General features: G+C 28.3%; 2 protein-coding genes across 2 annotated transcripts in view; one reads left to right on the plus strand and one right to left on the minus strand.

Moving 5' to 3' along the window:
• Positions 1 to 1,809: 1,809 nt before the first annotated feature.
• On the minus strand, positions 1,810 to 7,662 carry LOC107440854 (M-phase inducer phosphatase). Its single transcript, XM_016053918.3, has 2 exons — positions 6,277 to 7,662; positions 1,810 to 3,647 (listed from the first exon to the last, which is right to left on the minus strand). The coding sequence occupies exons 1-2, from the start codon at positions 7,389 to 7,391 to the stop codon at positions 3,221 to 3,223; spliced, it is 1,542 nt and encodes a 513-aa protein (XP_015909404.1). The 5' UTR covers positions 7,392 to 7,662; the 3' UTR covers positions 1,810 to 3,220.
• A 133-nt stretch (positions 7,663 to 7,795) lies between these two features.
• Positions 7,796 to 14,249, plus strand: part of LOC122268290 (BLOC-1 related complex subunit 6) — a gene marked incomplete in the record, with an annotated part of 16,044 nt that continues 9,590 nt past the window's right edge. The window contains 3 exon segments of the mRNA XM_071184619.1: positions 7,796 to 7,937; positions 9,168 to 10,192; positions 13,691 to 13,866. Coding sequence (XP_071040720.1) covers positions 9,328 to 10,192; positions 13,691 to 13,866 — 1,041 coding nt within the window.

The raw sequence follows: 14,249 nt of genomic DNA on the forward strand, positions 1-14,249 counted from the left end.
CTTTTATTGATTTTGAAAAGCAGTACAAAACTTGAAAATTCCTATCTGAAAATCATTACAATCAAATTACTTAAAATTCGTTTGATAAGAAGTAAAGTGAACTTCTATGTAGTGAAACATGGAACTATTTACAGTGAAATAACACAAATATTTTCCAAACACAGCTTTTTAATTTGAACTCAAAGATTGTAAAAAAAAATTCAATTTGGTTATTTTAAATTAACAAAAATAGGAATTGAATGAATTTAACAAAAATACAAAACAAGAAATAAAACTTATCTAAATTTTTAAATGATACATTCAACAATAAAATAAGAATATACTTTCTGTTCAGAAATTTATAATTTTTCTACTAAAATTCATTTTTTAGCTATGTAATCCATTTATAATGCATATTATAAGCTCAGTAATTATGATTTGCATGAGCAAGTTGCAATTACAAAGAGTGATTGTATTCTGGATGTAACCAGGCATTCCGTATCATCCCCCCAGGTCTAGAAACTAGGGGCAGAGCATGTGACTTTTTCGCGGAATTCCGCGTATCTCAAGAATATTGATTCACCAATTTCCGCGCATCAAAACATATAATTAGATGGATTTTGAATTGTGTTAACGAGATGTTAATACACATGACTCTTCCGCAATTGTGACTATTATTATTTGGTTTGTTGCATTTTTATTATTTTAATATCTGAAACTGCGTTGGAATCCGCCAATATTGTGATTCATATTTATCTGATTTGAAAGTTACTTATTATGAACCGAATTCATGTGATCTATAAATCGAACATCGTGTCCTCGTAATTTAAAAATCCAATGTCTCAATTTATATTTACAAGTTTTTGAAATCAATATCTTGTTTCGTATTTACGCAAGTTTAAAATCCTATGTCGCTATTCATATGTACAGGATCTAAAAATCATGCATTGCGATTCCTACTAATGTGATTCAAAAATCCAATATCACAATTCATGTATGTAATTTAATTATAAATCTTAGTTCAAAAAATTACATTAAATATGAATAGTACATAAACTGCTATCTTGTTATTGAGTTTTTGCACACTGTTGAATTGTTTGTTCGAGTTAGCAACTTTCAAGGTTTTTCACTTTCACAATTACCCCTCAATTACAATCGAAAGCTATTTTCAAGAAAATATTAATGAATTGTATTTTGCAATAAATAGAAAAATGTGGGTACTATTCTGTTTAGGGGGAAAAAATATGCAATTTTCTGCAACTTGGATTTCAAACTTATAGAAAATATAGAGAAAAAAATTCAAATTAAAAAGAAAAGTCTAAATTATAAATAAAAATAGAAAAGTTGTGCAAAACAGATTTCATGTGAATTGACATCAAAAAGCATGCAGTGCTGTAGCTCATTCATAAAACATAGTTATTCAAATATATTACTTTGATTCAGTATAAATGCTGTACAAGATTTTATAATACAAATAAATAACAAATTTAGTAAGCAGAAAAATAAATTAAAAATGAAATCATGCACCATAAATAATTAAACAATATTTAATTTAAAAATCATTAATAAATAAATATAATAAAACTATTGTAATCATATTTCTTATTCATATAAGGAAATATGATGTTAATATTTAAAAATTAATCTCATTTCAAGATATAAAGATTTATTATGTCAGAAATAAGGTTTTTTTTATGAATTAAAGTAATTAAGATTAAAAAACTTTTTAGGAAAGAGTTTTAAACTGCATTCTGTCAGTAAATGGGGAAAGTCATAAATATTACAGTTTATTCTCAATAATTAATTTTGTTGAAATATATTAAAAAAAAATTTTTTTTTTTTTGTTCTTTATGTAGCACAAATAAAATTTAAGAAAATAGAACATAGTAATAAAAAAAAGGATGAAACAGATATATAACTTTTAACATGGATTAGGATATGAAAATGCTAAATAAAGTTACAAACAATTTATAACAATCTATCCAGAAACCTTTTTAAAAAAAGTAACATTACTTCGAATTTTGAATACATTTTTGTTTACTATGTAATTAAGCAAATTTTTTTAAAGATTTGCTGCATTTAATGGTAAATAATTAAATCAAATACTTAACATCAAAAATATTTTAAAATCTATACCATTAAACCATCAAATTTTGAACTTGTAGATTAAAAACTTGTGAATTTCAAGATGAAAATGTTATTTTAAAATAAAAACTAAATTGGAATATTACTGAAAGTGCAATATCACATTGAATTTTAAATACATTTCTATTTCCTGTCCTGTAATAATTTTTAATTGTAACAATCAAATTATTTAGTAGGAAATTTAATTTCCAGTTAATTAATTTACTAAAATGGGCAATATCAAATTTTATAAATATCTTAAACAGAATTTCTTATAAAATTACAATATATATTAATGATAGATTAGGACATCAAAATATAAAAGATAACTCAAAAATTTTAATTCGAAAGTATCATTTTGAATTGGAACTTAATTATACCCAAGGATATCAAGAAATATTTCCAAAACAGCAATATTAAATAAATTTGAATAAATAATAAACATATTTTAATGAATTTCCATATCTTATGCCACAGGTAAATATTTTTTTTAATTATAGCATTTAATACGAAATTATAGAATCACATATTGCAATTAATTCATTTTTAATAATAGAATCTAATATTAAAATTTAAAAAACTGTAGAATTTCAATATGAAAATGTCATTTTAAATTTAAAAAAAAAAAAAAACTAATTATAATCAAGTACTTATGGTAAAAAATATTTCCAAAACAGCAATTTTGAATACATTTGTACAAATGATAAACTTATTTGAATAAATTTCCACATCTTATTCAGCAGGTACAATTTTTCCTTTTAGAAAAATATTATAGGAAACAATGGAATCAAATATTGAAATTTAAAAAACTAATTAATCAAGTATATTAATTAAGAAAAATTTATAAAAGAGCAATATTAAATTGAGTTATGAAAAAATTCCCAATCAATATGCAGGTTAGAAATTCTTTTAATTGATTAAATTATGTTAAAAGCAATAATATAAAAAATTGAACCTTTGAAAATTCAAGAATTTCAACAAGCAAATGTTAATTTAAGTTAAAAACTAATTATCGAAATATAGTAATTTAAAACCTAAAAAAGCAACTTCAAATTGAGTTTTGTATCAAAAGAACTTCAATTTTTTTTTTTAAAAAAAAAGCATATCAATTTAAAAATCAAATCATGGTGTGCATTGAGTTGCTTCTCAGCTTTGAGCGACCTTTACAGTCGCTACCCCATGATTTGGATTTGGCTCTAAAATGGCGTAGCTCAAAACCATGATCCTTGTGATTCATTGGTTTATAATCCTGGGGTTCACAATAATCTCGATAGTTTTCAAAAAAAGCTTTATAACCTCCTTCTAACAAGTACATTTCTGGATGGTGCAGCCGAGGATAATGACCTTCGTTCATCTCACGATCTTTCCGTCGTAAGAATCTGCAGAGTGTGGGTGCACGTTCTGATGAAAATTCACAATGAAAAATGATTGCATTCTTTTGATTGTTGCAGGTGTATGTACTGAAAAATGTTGAAACTATGTCCTCTTTAGTGAAAATATTCTTTGCACCTTTTATATGTCCGCCTTCAAATTCATAAGGATATCTAAAACATAATGAATGGTGACAATTAGTTTTGGGGCAACACTTATCACATAAGGTTAACAAAAATTATTTTTGTTAAAAAAAAAAGATATTTTTTTTAAAAATTTAAACTAAATTGTTTTACATTCTTCAGCTGAAAAAATGTTTATTTAAAAATACATATTATTTAAGAACACCATTAAAGCTAAAATAATGAAAATTTTTTCAACTAAAATGATTAAAATTAGTATTTAATTACCACAAACTAATCACTAAATAAAATAAAAACAATTTAAGCAATGTCTACACTTACATGAATTGTATTCAAACTTCATTATTCATATACACTAACTGCATATTTGTTAAGTTTTAAAAGTGTATATATTTAATTAAATTTAAAACTAAATGGGAAGAATTTAAACATGTTTATTGAAATCAAATTATTTGATATACACATAATGGAAAATTATAATTTAAATGTTTCATAAGTCACTTTAATCCACATTTAATTTATTTATCATTCGATTTCGAACATCAATTAAAAATTTAAAAACATTTCCCTTTTATAACTTCTCAAGACAAAACCTTCATTATCAATAAAATCAGACTTTGAAAAATTTTTTAAAAAAAAGTCACAACCTTACTCATAAATTTTTTTTTTAGCTTAAATATTAATGCTCTGAAAAATCAAATGTAAAAGTTCAAGGAAAAATAGGGTAGTTAATTTTGTTGCCCAAATAACTGAAATTGAGAAAGAAACAGACAATGTGCATTATGTTTTTTAACACAGTCTGGTAGAATAAAAACTTTCAAATATAACTACAAAGATGTAGCATGGATTCACATGCCACATATTATAGCAATGTTGCCAACTCTAACTTCAAACAATCAAAGTGTAAATTTTGACAGTGATATTTCCCTTTTATTATTTGTAAATTTGTCTCATCTGTTACATTTCATGTCCTTTCTATTACTACAATGCATTATTCAAACTTAAAAAAAATGTGTTCACACAATTTTCAAAGTCTAACAATAATGTATTTTACCTTGAAATGTGATAACTTAAAAAAAAAAAACTAATAATAATGTTTAGGATGGTCCAAATCACAGAATTTAGTGTAAATAACAGCGCATATCAAAAATGTGGGATTTTATTTGTCCCCTCCATTACAAGTACTTTTAATTAGCTTGCAATTTAATTATGAGGCTCTTTTATTATTTCATGCCAATTAATTAAACATTGTACCCTAAAGTAGCATATTCTTCCAGAAATGTTTGTTTTTAGATATATTTAATATATTTCTTAGAACAAAATACTTATGTGATTTCCCTTCTGTAACGCTTGGAATCTATTAAAAATTGTCTAACAAAATTTTATTTGGTTCCATTTTCAGTTACTTAATTTTGGCAGAAAGTAGTGAAATCGGATAGAAAATTAAGACTTTTTCCTCACTAAAGAAATGCATTTTTTCTCCAGTTGAGAATGACAGAAAAGCTACCTGTCGGAAATGAAAGAAAAACGGTAGTTTCACAAAATACTTTTTCATAAAATTTTATTTTTGTATCCTTTACGAAACGATAAATTTATATTTAAACCATGTTTTAGTGCTGATTTTTTAATTTAATTTTTCACAAATTATGTCTAAATTTTCACAAAATAGGTACCTCTCAGAAAAACCTAGACAGACCCCTGACTATATTTTTTAGCTACAATCACTCACTCTAAAACTCACATAATTAGTTCTGATTATATATACAATATCAATAATTTTGAATTATTGGACAATTCGTTATGTTTTTGAAATTTTTTGGAAAATGTTTTGAAAACAGTCAATGCACCAAAATAAAGAAGTATAGCAAAATCTAAAGAGTTCTGAATGCTAGTTGCAGATTTTCAAACATGTCTTGCAAGTAGTGCTGCAGAATATATTTGAGAGTAATCAACTCAAACTTTTCTTTTGTTTCATTAAAAATCAGAAATTGTTTGCAATTATCCCTAAAAAACTAGTCTATTGCTATAACTACACTTAACCGCTTCCCTGACTATCCCGAGTTAACTCAGGTACGTATGTATTGCAAATAATTATCATCCTGAGAAAACTCGGGTGTAGCAAAATTTGTCAGCACAGTTTGTTTTATCACGTTTTTACTCGGTGGGAAGCAAAAAACATTATCTTATGTGACTGGAAGTTTGCCAAGCTTTATTTTAGAGTTTTGCTGTCGGACTGCACACGTGTTTTGTTGCGATTGTATATACGATGGTTGCTGAATTTACAAAGCAATAAGAGTAAAAAAAATGGCGTATTCCTTCATTAACGTTTAAAAAGTATCACTTTATGTTGTCACTTATTTAAAGACTAATATACAAAGACTAATATTTAACATTTTTCATTTGCCCGAGATAATTCGGGATAGTAAATTGTTTCTTACACATAAAAAAAAATTTAAAATTTCAACTTAAAACTCGTGTATTATGTTTTGTTTCAGCTGCTTGACTTCATTAATTAAATAACAAAAAAAAATATGTTGATTTTTTGCATTTTTTTTAAAAATAATTGGTAAGGGAAATAGTTGATCAATAAGAAAAGGTTTTGTTGAAGATTTTACTTGTTAAAAGGTAGTTAAAAACTTGAATTTTTCACTATACCAACCTGCAATCAACAAGAATAAAATTTTCAATTTCATCCTTGTAATTGCCCTTTAAAAGTTCAACTAATGTTTGAGGTGCGATGCTTTTCAAATCTTCATGTCGTCCTTTACAAAGAGGCAAAGCGTAGGATCTGCTACCATCCCCCACTAACTCTGGCTGCAGATCTGCCTTTAAGAGTGCATGCATGATAGTGGCCGCAGTCTCAGAATAGGATCGCTGGAAAACAAAATTATCTCGTTCTTTATCACCAATGGAAGGTGAACTTTTTCTTCTCTTGTTATATGACATTAAATTGTTAATTGGTGGCTCTGGCCGTTTGAAAATATTTCTGGTTTGAACTTCATTGACGAATGATTTTCTTTGAGGATTCAACGGAGCAATAAAAGTCTCCCTCTTCGAAGTACTCTCAGACGAAGAGGAGTCCGATTCACTGTCCATTTCCATTGACAGACAGCGACGAATGGGCAGCTTGCCTTGGCGTTTGACGGAGGGAGACAGAGGGGAGTCGTGACATCTCAATAAAGGTTTAGTCAACAGATGGGACATGCAGGGAGGTACAGGTGAAAGATGCTCAACCCCATCTGTTTCTTTGAGTTCAAAAATGCTTTCAAAACCATCCTCCTCTTCGTCCGACGAAAAGGAAATTTTGCAAGTGGGCAATGGACTGAGAGGAGATTCCAAATAATGACAGCCCGAGTAGCCGCTGTCTTGAGATCTGCAGGGCATGCTTTCATCGTGCTTTTTCGATTGAGAACTTATAGAGTAATTATTAAGGGGAACAATGTTTTCTTTGTCATCATCGCTGTCAGAAGGTAGTGCGTTTGAAATAAATTTTCGTACTTTGTATTTTATCTTGCCTCTGCGAGGAAATATCCCTTGAAACGTTGGTGAATCAGCGCATGATAGTTCCTGAGGAGGAATGGAAATATTAGTTTCTTTAGAAATCGGGTTGGACCAAGATATGCGGCGGATTGGGGTTCCAGAATTAGCTGTCGATAAACCACTCAGATTTAGTGATAGATTGGTTATTGGTGATAAATTGGCAATTCCCGGAAAGTCCGATTTGTTTTTATCTTTGGCACAAGATGGATATATTTCAATAGAATTAGAATTCATGGTAAAATAAGAATGGACTATCAATAAAATTTAGTATTGGCTAAAGGACTTTCATTGATGTTAACTGACAGTACATGATAAATTATAACACACTTGATGAAACATAATTATTGTTCAGGCAAAAGCAGGATTCTGGAATTTACTTATAACTGTATTTATGAAAGAAAAAAAATTGCAATTGCCTGGTTGTTTAAAATTACCGCCACCACCCTTGTAAAATGAAAATATTTGAATGTCAACAGCAGGTCAGTAGCAAATCAGCGTAAAGAACAGATTTTCCTGTTGTTGCCATTTTTTTTTAAATATATACGAAAAGTAAGATTTTTAATTGTAATCAGAAAAAAGTATTATATTTTATAATTAATAGAAATTTTTGAGTTAAAAAACATTATTTAAAATTGTTATAAATCTAACAGCCATTGGTTTTGTAATACTTATCTTTTAATAAGCACTCATTATATACGAGTTTGAGGGTGGCAATAAAGACGAAAGTAAATAAATATGGAGTTGTGTTTTCAGCAGATCGAAGTGTTCAGAATTTATTAAGTATAAAAAATAGCCTTTCTAATACAGTTGTTAGAAATTTATTTTATTAAAAACATTTGAGACCTTATAGCAATGTTATTTGTAGGTTCATAAATATAAAATTGAAATTAATATTATTTTGTCGATCCGCAAAAAAGGATTTTGAATTGCCAAATGATTTTCAACTTTTTAAAATTTTGTTTCATATAAAATGAAATATTTTAGTTTTCGCACAGCTAAAATGCTTCTAACTGATGGATTTTTGCCGTTGATATGATAATCCCCCCTAACTAAGTATATGTTATAAAATTTTTGAATGTTAACTTAAAATATTTAAATGATTTACCGTATATCATATCTAATACAATTTGTTTAGCTTATAATTTTGAAGATAATATAACTATCTTTAATTTTCAAAAATAAGTTTTTAACTTAAAATATATGAGTTCTAGAAAAAACACTAAAAACAAGAAAACTATAAATATCTTGTAGAGGAGCTACATTGTAGCTTTAAAAAAGAAATGCATAAAGTTTTGCATTGTGTATTATAATAAAGTAGACATCTTATTAAATGATTTAATGAATAATTTATTTAATAATTTTGGTCTTTAAAGTCAGATCCTTACTCTGATCAAGTTTAAAATTCCTTTTTTTTTCAGTCCATCTATTTCTTTTATTAGTTCTTATCTAGTTTTGGCTGAAAATCTTTCACACACACATCAATTGATAATGATACTGGCATTGCTTTTTTGAAGATTGATGTAATTAGGAAAATTCATCTGGTCTGTTGGTGTTTTGAGCAGGGATAATATGATCACCAAGGTGCCAGAAGGTTTTTTTAATTGAATTTTTTAAAATAATAGTAATGTTTTGCCTAACCTTATAAAGTAATTACTAATCTCCAAGTAATTATTTTATGTGTATTCCAATTATTCAATGCATAAAATGTGTTTAATACCTATTACTTTTAATTTTAATGAAAAAGTTCAGTAATAAATATAGTGGGGGTGGGGACAATACTAAAAATATTTTCCATCACAAGTAAAAGTTTGTCTTTAAACAATTTTATATAGCACTGAATCATTTTTTTACTTAAAATGAGAAAATAAAAATATCTTCTGTTTGATATTTAAACCAATTGAATTTTTTCAACTCCTAATGTATGGCCGCGATTTGAACCACTTTTACAACTTGGTTCACGTTACAAAATCTTGACCATTGATAATTGTTCTATTATTTTTTTTCTTTCAGGTTAAATGATTTGGAGACATAAATTGGAACTTTTTTCACGAGTTTATGGACAGCCAGGCATAACTGCGAACAACTGAATAAGATATCATTTTCACTTCATGAAGCTGTCTTGAAATATTCCAGATGTTAGACTGAAGCGATTGCTTCCTTGTTATTCAACATGAACAATGAAGATAGTGTGTGTTCAGCGCTAGATAATAATACAGTGTTACAGCCAGGAGAACATTTAGTGAAAAATTCGAACACTCGTCAAGGTCTGGGAGCTTATTCCAGTCAGCAAGATGAAGAAATTGATGCTTTGCATGAAGGGAAGGAGGGTGGTACAGGACAAAACAGTATGACTATGTCTTATGGTGAAATCACTCTAGATCAAGAATTGCGGAATTGTAGAAAGAGCAGCAAAAGCCCAGAATCTGAAACAGCTGATGAGCATCTTGAGAAAATAAAACAATACGGCTTTGACTCGGCTTTTCAGCAAATGTCCGACTCCATCGAGCATGATGCTGCCTCGGAATGTGAGGATAAAATTATAAGAGAGGATTCTGAGCGTGAGGATATTGATGAAGATGTCATGTCCGGCTCCTACGGAGAGATTTCTTTGGATCGGGAGTTGCTCAGCTCAAACAAGAATAGTGATTCCCCTAGTAGTAAGGAGGATTTAAAAATGGATGAGAATAAATTGACAGAGGACACTGTTAAGGAGAAAAGGAGGCCGGATAGTTTAGTTTTGACTCAAAATCCGTTAAGTCATAATGAGTATGTTGGTACAAGTAGAGAAGAAGGCGTTCAACAAATGCACAAAAGCCAGCAGACGTCAGAGTGTCGCACTAGCGCCGAGGTCTCCCCTTCACTTAGCTCAGAGGAGTATGCCTTACATTCCATGGGTCATGCCCGTAGTGGGAGTGACACAAGCGGCCTTTCTGAATTGCAGGGTACACTGACTGTTGACGGTGACCTGGTCACTTTTGTTGCTGAGGATTTGCAAGAGAAGATCAAAATGAGTAGTCCTGTTTCACGTGTCACGGGTAAGTGTTTTAAGGTTAAGCTTGAAGGTGAAAGTGCTAATGTTATATCTCTCTCCTAGGGTTTATGCACGGATGAAAGACTTCCGCGAAAAAGCAGAAATCCGCTTTTTTCTCCCAATTTTTTAAATATGAAGATGCAGAGTATAGCAGTTTTGGTTATCATTTCAATTAATGTTATTATAAAGCTTTTTTAAAATTTATTGTTGTGTTTTTGTCGAAGAAAATGGTAACTTCGTTAAGTCATGAAAAATTCTTGAAATTAGTCATGGATTTGAAAATATAAAATTTAGCAGATACCCTGTGTAAGAGAACGACACTCTCTATGTCTCTCATCCTCTGACACTCAGGTCAGGGATCATTCAAATGCATGGGAGTGGAATCAGAATTCTGATAAACGTCATTAGCAATTCAGCTTGGCAAAAATTAATTAGATGCTAACAGTGAGAGTTATGTGAATTCTATAGCTTGCACATTTTATTTTTTCTACTCATTTCTAATTTTATGGTTGGAAATGAGCGGTAACAGAAAATCTTGAAAAAATAAATAAATAAAATGCTTAATTTTCCTATTGTGATTTTTATGTGTTTCCTTTTTAATCGTTGCTTTTAGGCATTTTATTTTCAACTGTTATTTTTTATACGTTTTGCATGCGCTGTTTTCGGATCATTAGTGACCTATTACCAACTCTTGGTTGACATAAAAATATTTTTGTTGGTATAATAATTTTGTGATGTTGATAAATCTAATAATAAGGTGAGCTTGAAAAAAATTTTCATAAACCATACATGTTGCAATGTGTTAATGCTGTAAACCATAAATGTTGCAATAAAATTGGAAAGTGCACTGCAAGAGAGTATGCTGTAACTTAATGTGAGGGAAAAGTCGAAAAAATTTCTCACCCTTGAAACACACTTTGTATAAGCAAAATAAGTGAATGAGATTTTAGGCCATCAACTGTACAATATAAAATTGTACAACTGTACAGTAAAAATTTTTTAATTTTAATTGTTTGAATATTAAGTGTTAAATCCGAAATGATAGGCGTACTTATATATTTGACAAAACTAATGGCAACTATTTCATAAAACTCGGCATGTGTCGGAGGGGAGAAATGAAGTCTACATATGAACAAAACATAGAGATAGGTATGCAAACTTTATTTTGCTCCCTGTTATTGGGGATTGCTGTGCTAATGCAAATTATATTTTGGTAGAAACATATCGGAGCGCCATTGTCATCGGGCTAACCGTGAAAGATTTTATAGTTTATTTGCATAAATGCTGAAGATAAAGGTGACTTTCTTTTTTACACAGATGTCTTCTTTTTTACTTGAAACTGCATTCTTTTTCATGAAAAATTGAAAGTAACTTGCATTTCAACAAATATACCTAGATATTTTTTGTATTAAAACTAATAAAAATACTTGTATTTAATTTCAGAAATACCTTTAACTGTAGCAAAATGACATAACATTTTGATCACAATCTATTTAAAATAATACTTTTTTTAAAATAAAAAATTACCCAATTCTCGCCAATTAAAGCGATACATACGGTGAAGCATCTACTCCGTAGAAGTTGAGCTCATGCTGCCTCTAAATCATTTGTGATATGTTTTGCACTAACAAGGCTAGAGGAAATTTTATACCAGTTTGTTTCAAATTAAGGTTGTTAAAATTTCATTCCATGAATATAAGCCTAAATGTATGTATATGTATTTTATCTTCTCAAACAAAATTATATTTGATGAAAATTATTAAAAATCGCCCATGAAAACAACCAAATGGTTCACACATAAATCATTAAAATCTTCCTTTATAAAAGAGGTAGAATTAAATAAAAAAAAACTCAAAAATGTTTTGAGTTATGCCTTTACAAATATACTAAACACATAAAGATTGAATAAAAAAGGAGGAATGTATAAATTTTAACCCTCATTTACTCAAATTCACTAAAGTGTCACTTAATTAGTACTTTCACTAAGCTCTTTATTAGAATTTTTATATTCATTTGTTCATTAATATGTAAATAATATACACTTTAGTTTTGAAATAATTTATAGTTATCTAAAAATATCTGTAATTATCAATTTTCTTTTAAACTTATTTTGATCTATTTTTATATTTATGAACCTATTTTCGAGGGTAAGGAAATTCTGGTTCGGAAAATTCTTATTGTATGTAATGATGCGCTGATTTGTGATCTACTTGTTTCGATATTAATTTTTTATTTGTAAACATTAAGTAGTTCCCCTTAACTTTTATAGTTGTGGACAAAGTAGTAAATAACAAGGTTTTTTTTTTGTTGCTCTTCTTTGATCCTTCTTAAAAATAGTTTACGTGTGTACTGTACCAATAGATGTTTTAACTTTTTTTGCTAAATGTTGTTCTGATTTTTATTTTAAACCACTAGGTAGCAGGCTGTTTCATCATAAAAATCATTTAATTATTTAAATATCTATAATTTAGTCTTATTTCTAATCACATTTTTTTTTCATAGCTGCAAGATGTTTTTAAATGTACTGAAAACTCTTTCTATAATCTGTGATAAGCGATTCTAATAATTTAGAATTTTTTATCTTAACATTGTATGGTGGTTTGAACATTTATGATGGTTTTGAGCCGGAATCTCATTCAGTCTCAAAATCTTTTACCCAAATTGTACCTGATCCATAGCATGTATAGTTTGAAATCGTTCACAATCAATCCTTTTTTAGATATTTTAAAAGAAAGTGATTGCAACTTTTAATATTGAAAATTTTGTATTAAAGTATTTAATTAAATGTGATTTAATGCGATGTTTTTCAATTTTATAAATATCTTAAAATTATATTTTTGTAAGTGATTTTGTTGATAATTCCTACAACTTGGATTACTTTTTTTTTTTACCTTTAAATAACAATGAGAAATATTTATATTTCGCTTTTACTGTAAAAATTATTTTACCTATTTCATTACTTTACAAAATTTGCATATCTTATGATTTTATATTTTTTGAAAAATGTGCTTACATAACTTTAAATCTTTGTATGTTACAATTATTAATTATTCACAAAGTTTAAGGTAGTTTTTACGTTAAAAATATAACCTTTTTATGAAAATGATTGCTAACGTGGCATATTTAATTGCAAAAATGTTCAAATTTGTTGTGATAAATCTGTTCTATCCGAAATTTTTTTCCATGTTTAGGAAGTTTTGAAATTATTTGAAATGTAGTATTCCTACATTTTTCTGAAATAATTTTGAAAAGTTGTATTCATTATTTTTTTTTTATTAAGTAGAATTTATTAAATGTTTTTGAAAGTAATAAAGAACACTTTCCAGTAAAAAGGTTAACTTGTATTGTTTATTTAGTTCTAAAAATATTTGCAATTGATTAACCTGTTAAATTTATTTTATATTTTCTTTAAAAAAGTTTTACCCATTTTTATTGCAACAATTTTCTTAGGTTTAATATTGTTATTAATTACAAATGTAATTTATAAATTGTTTTCCAATAGATACCTCCTCATTTCCTGGCTCTCGTTCTTCTACTCCAAGCCTCTACAGGCAAGCGCTGCAACCGCAATTTCATATTGTTGACCCCCATGTGATATCAGATCTCGAAGCACAAGCAAAAAAAGTTGCAACTGTCATTGATACAATGCTAGAGAATCTGAGTGAAACGTTACAAAGTGTAAGTTCACCACATTTTTTCAGGTGCAGACTTTACAAACGTAGGTGGGCGAGCAACAATGAATAGTGACAAGTTATCTAAAAATAAATAAATAAATAAAATTTCAACATTTGTTTAGAATTACAGTTTATGCATAGCAGAATATGAAATAATAATTTCACTCATTGCTTTGACATTCTGTAAAATAATAAACTGAAAACCAGCAAAAGAAACTGATTTTTTTTTCATTCCTAGAATTCACTATGTTTCAAAAATAGCAAAAAAAAGCTACAGTAGAGAACCGATTATCCGGAACGATCGGGACTATCGCTATTCCGGATAACTGATTTTTCCGGTTTTCTGAATCGCTACAAAAAGCCGTTTTTTTAGTGTTAAACCCTGGA

The sequence above is a fragment of the Parasteatoda tepidariorum genome, chromosome 8 (assembly GCF_043381705.1).
Source record: "Parasteatoda tepidariorum isolate YZ-2023 chromosome 8, CAS_Ptep_4.0, whole genome shotgun sequence".
NCBI classification, from domain to species: domain Eukaryota; kingdom Metazoa; phylum Arthropoda; class Arachnida; order Araneae; family Theridiidae; genus Parasteatoda; species Parasteatoda tepidariorum.

Coding starts and splice junctions, on each gene's coding strand:
- LOC107440854 (XM_016053918.3), bottom strand. CDS start 7,391: ATGAATTCTAATTCTATTGAAATATATCCATCTTGTGCCAAAGATAAA. Junction 3,648..6,276: donor TTTATTCTTGTTGATTGCAG/GTTGGTATAGTG, acceptor ATTATGTTTTAG/ATATCCTTATGAATTTGAAG.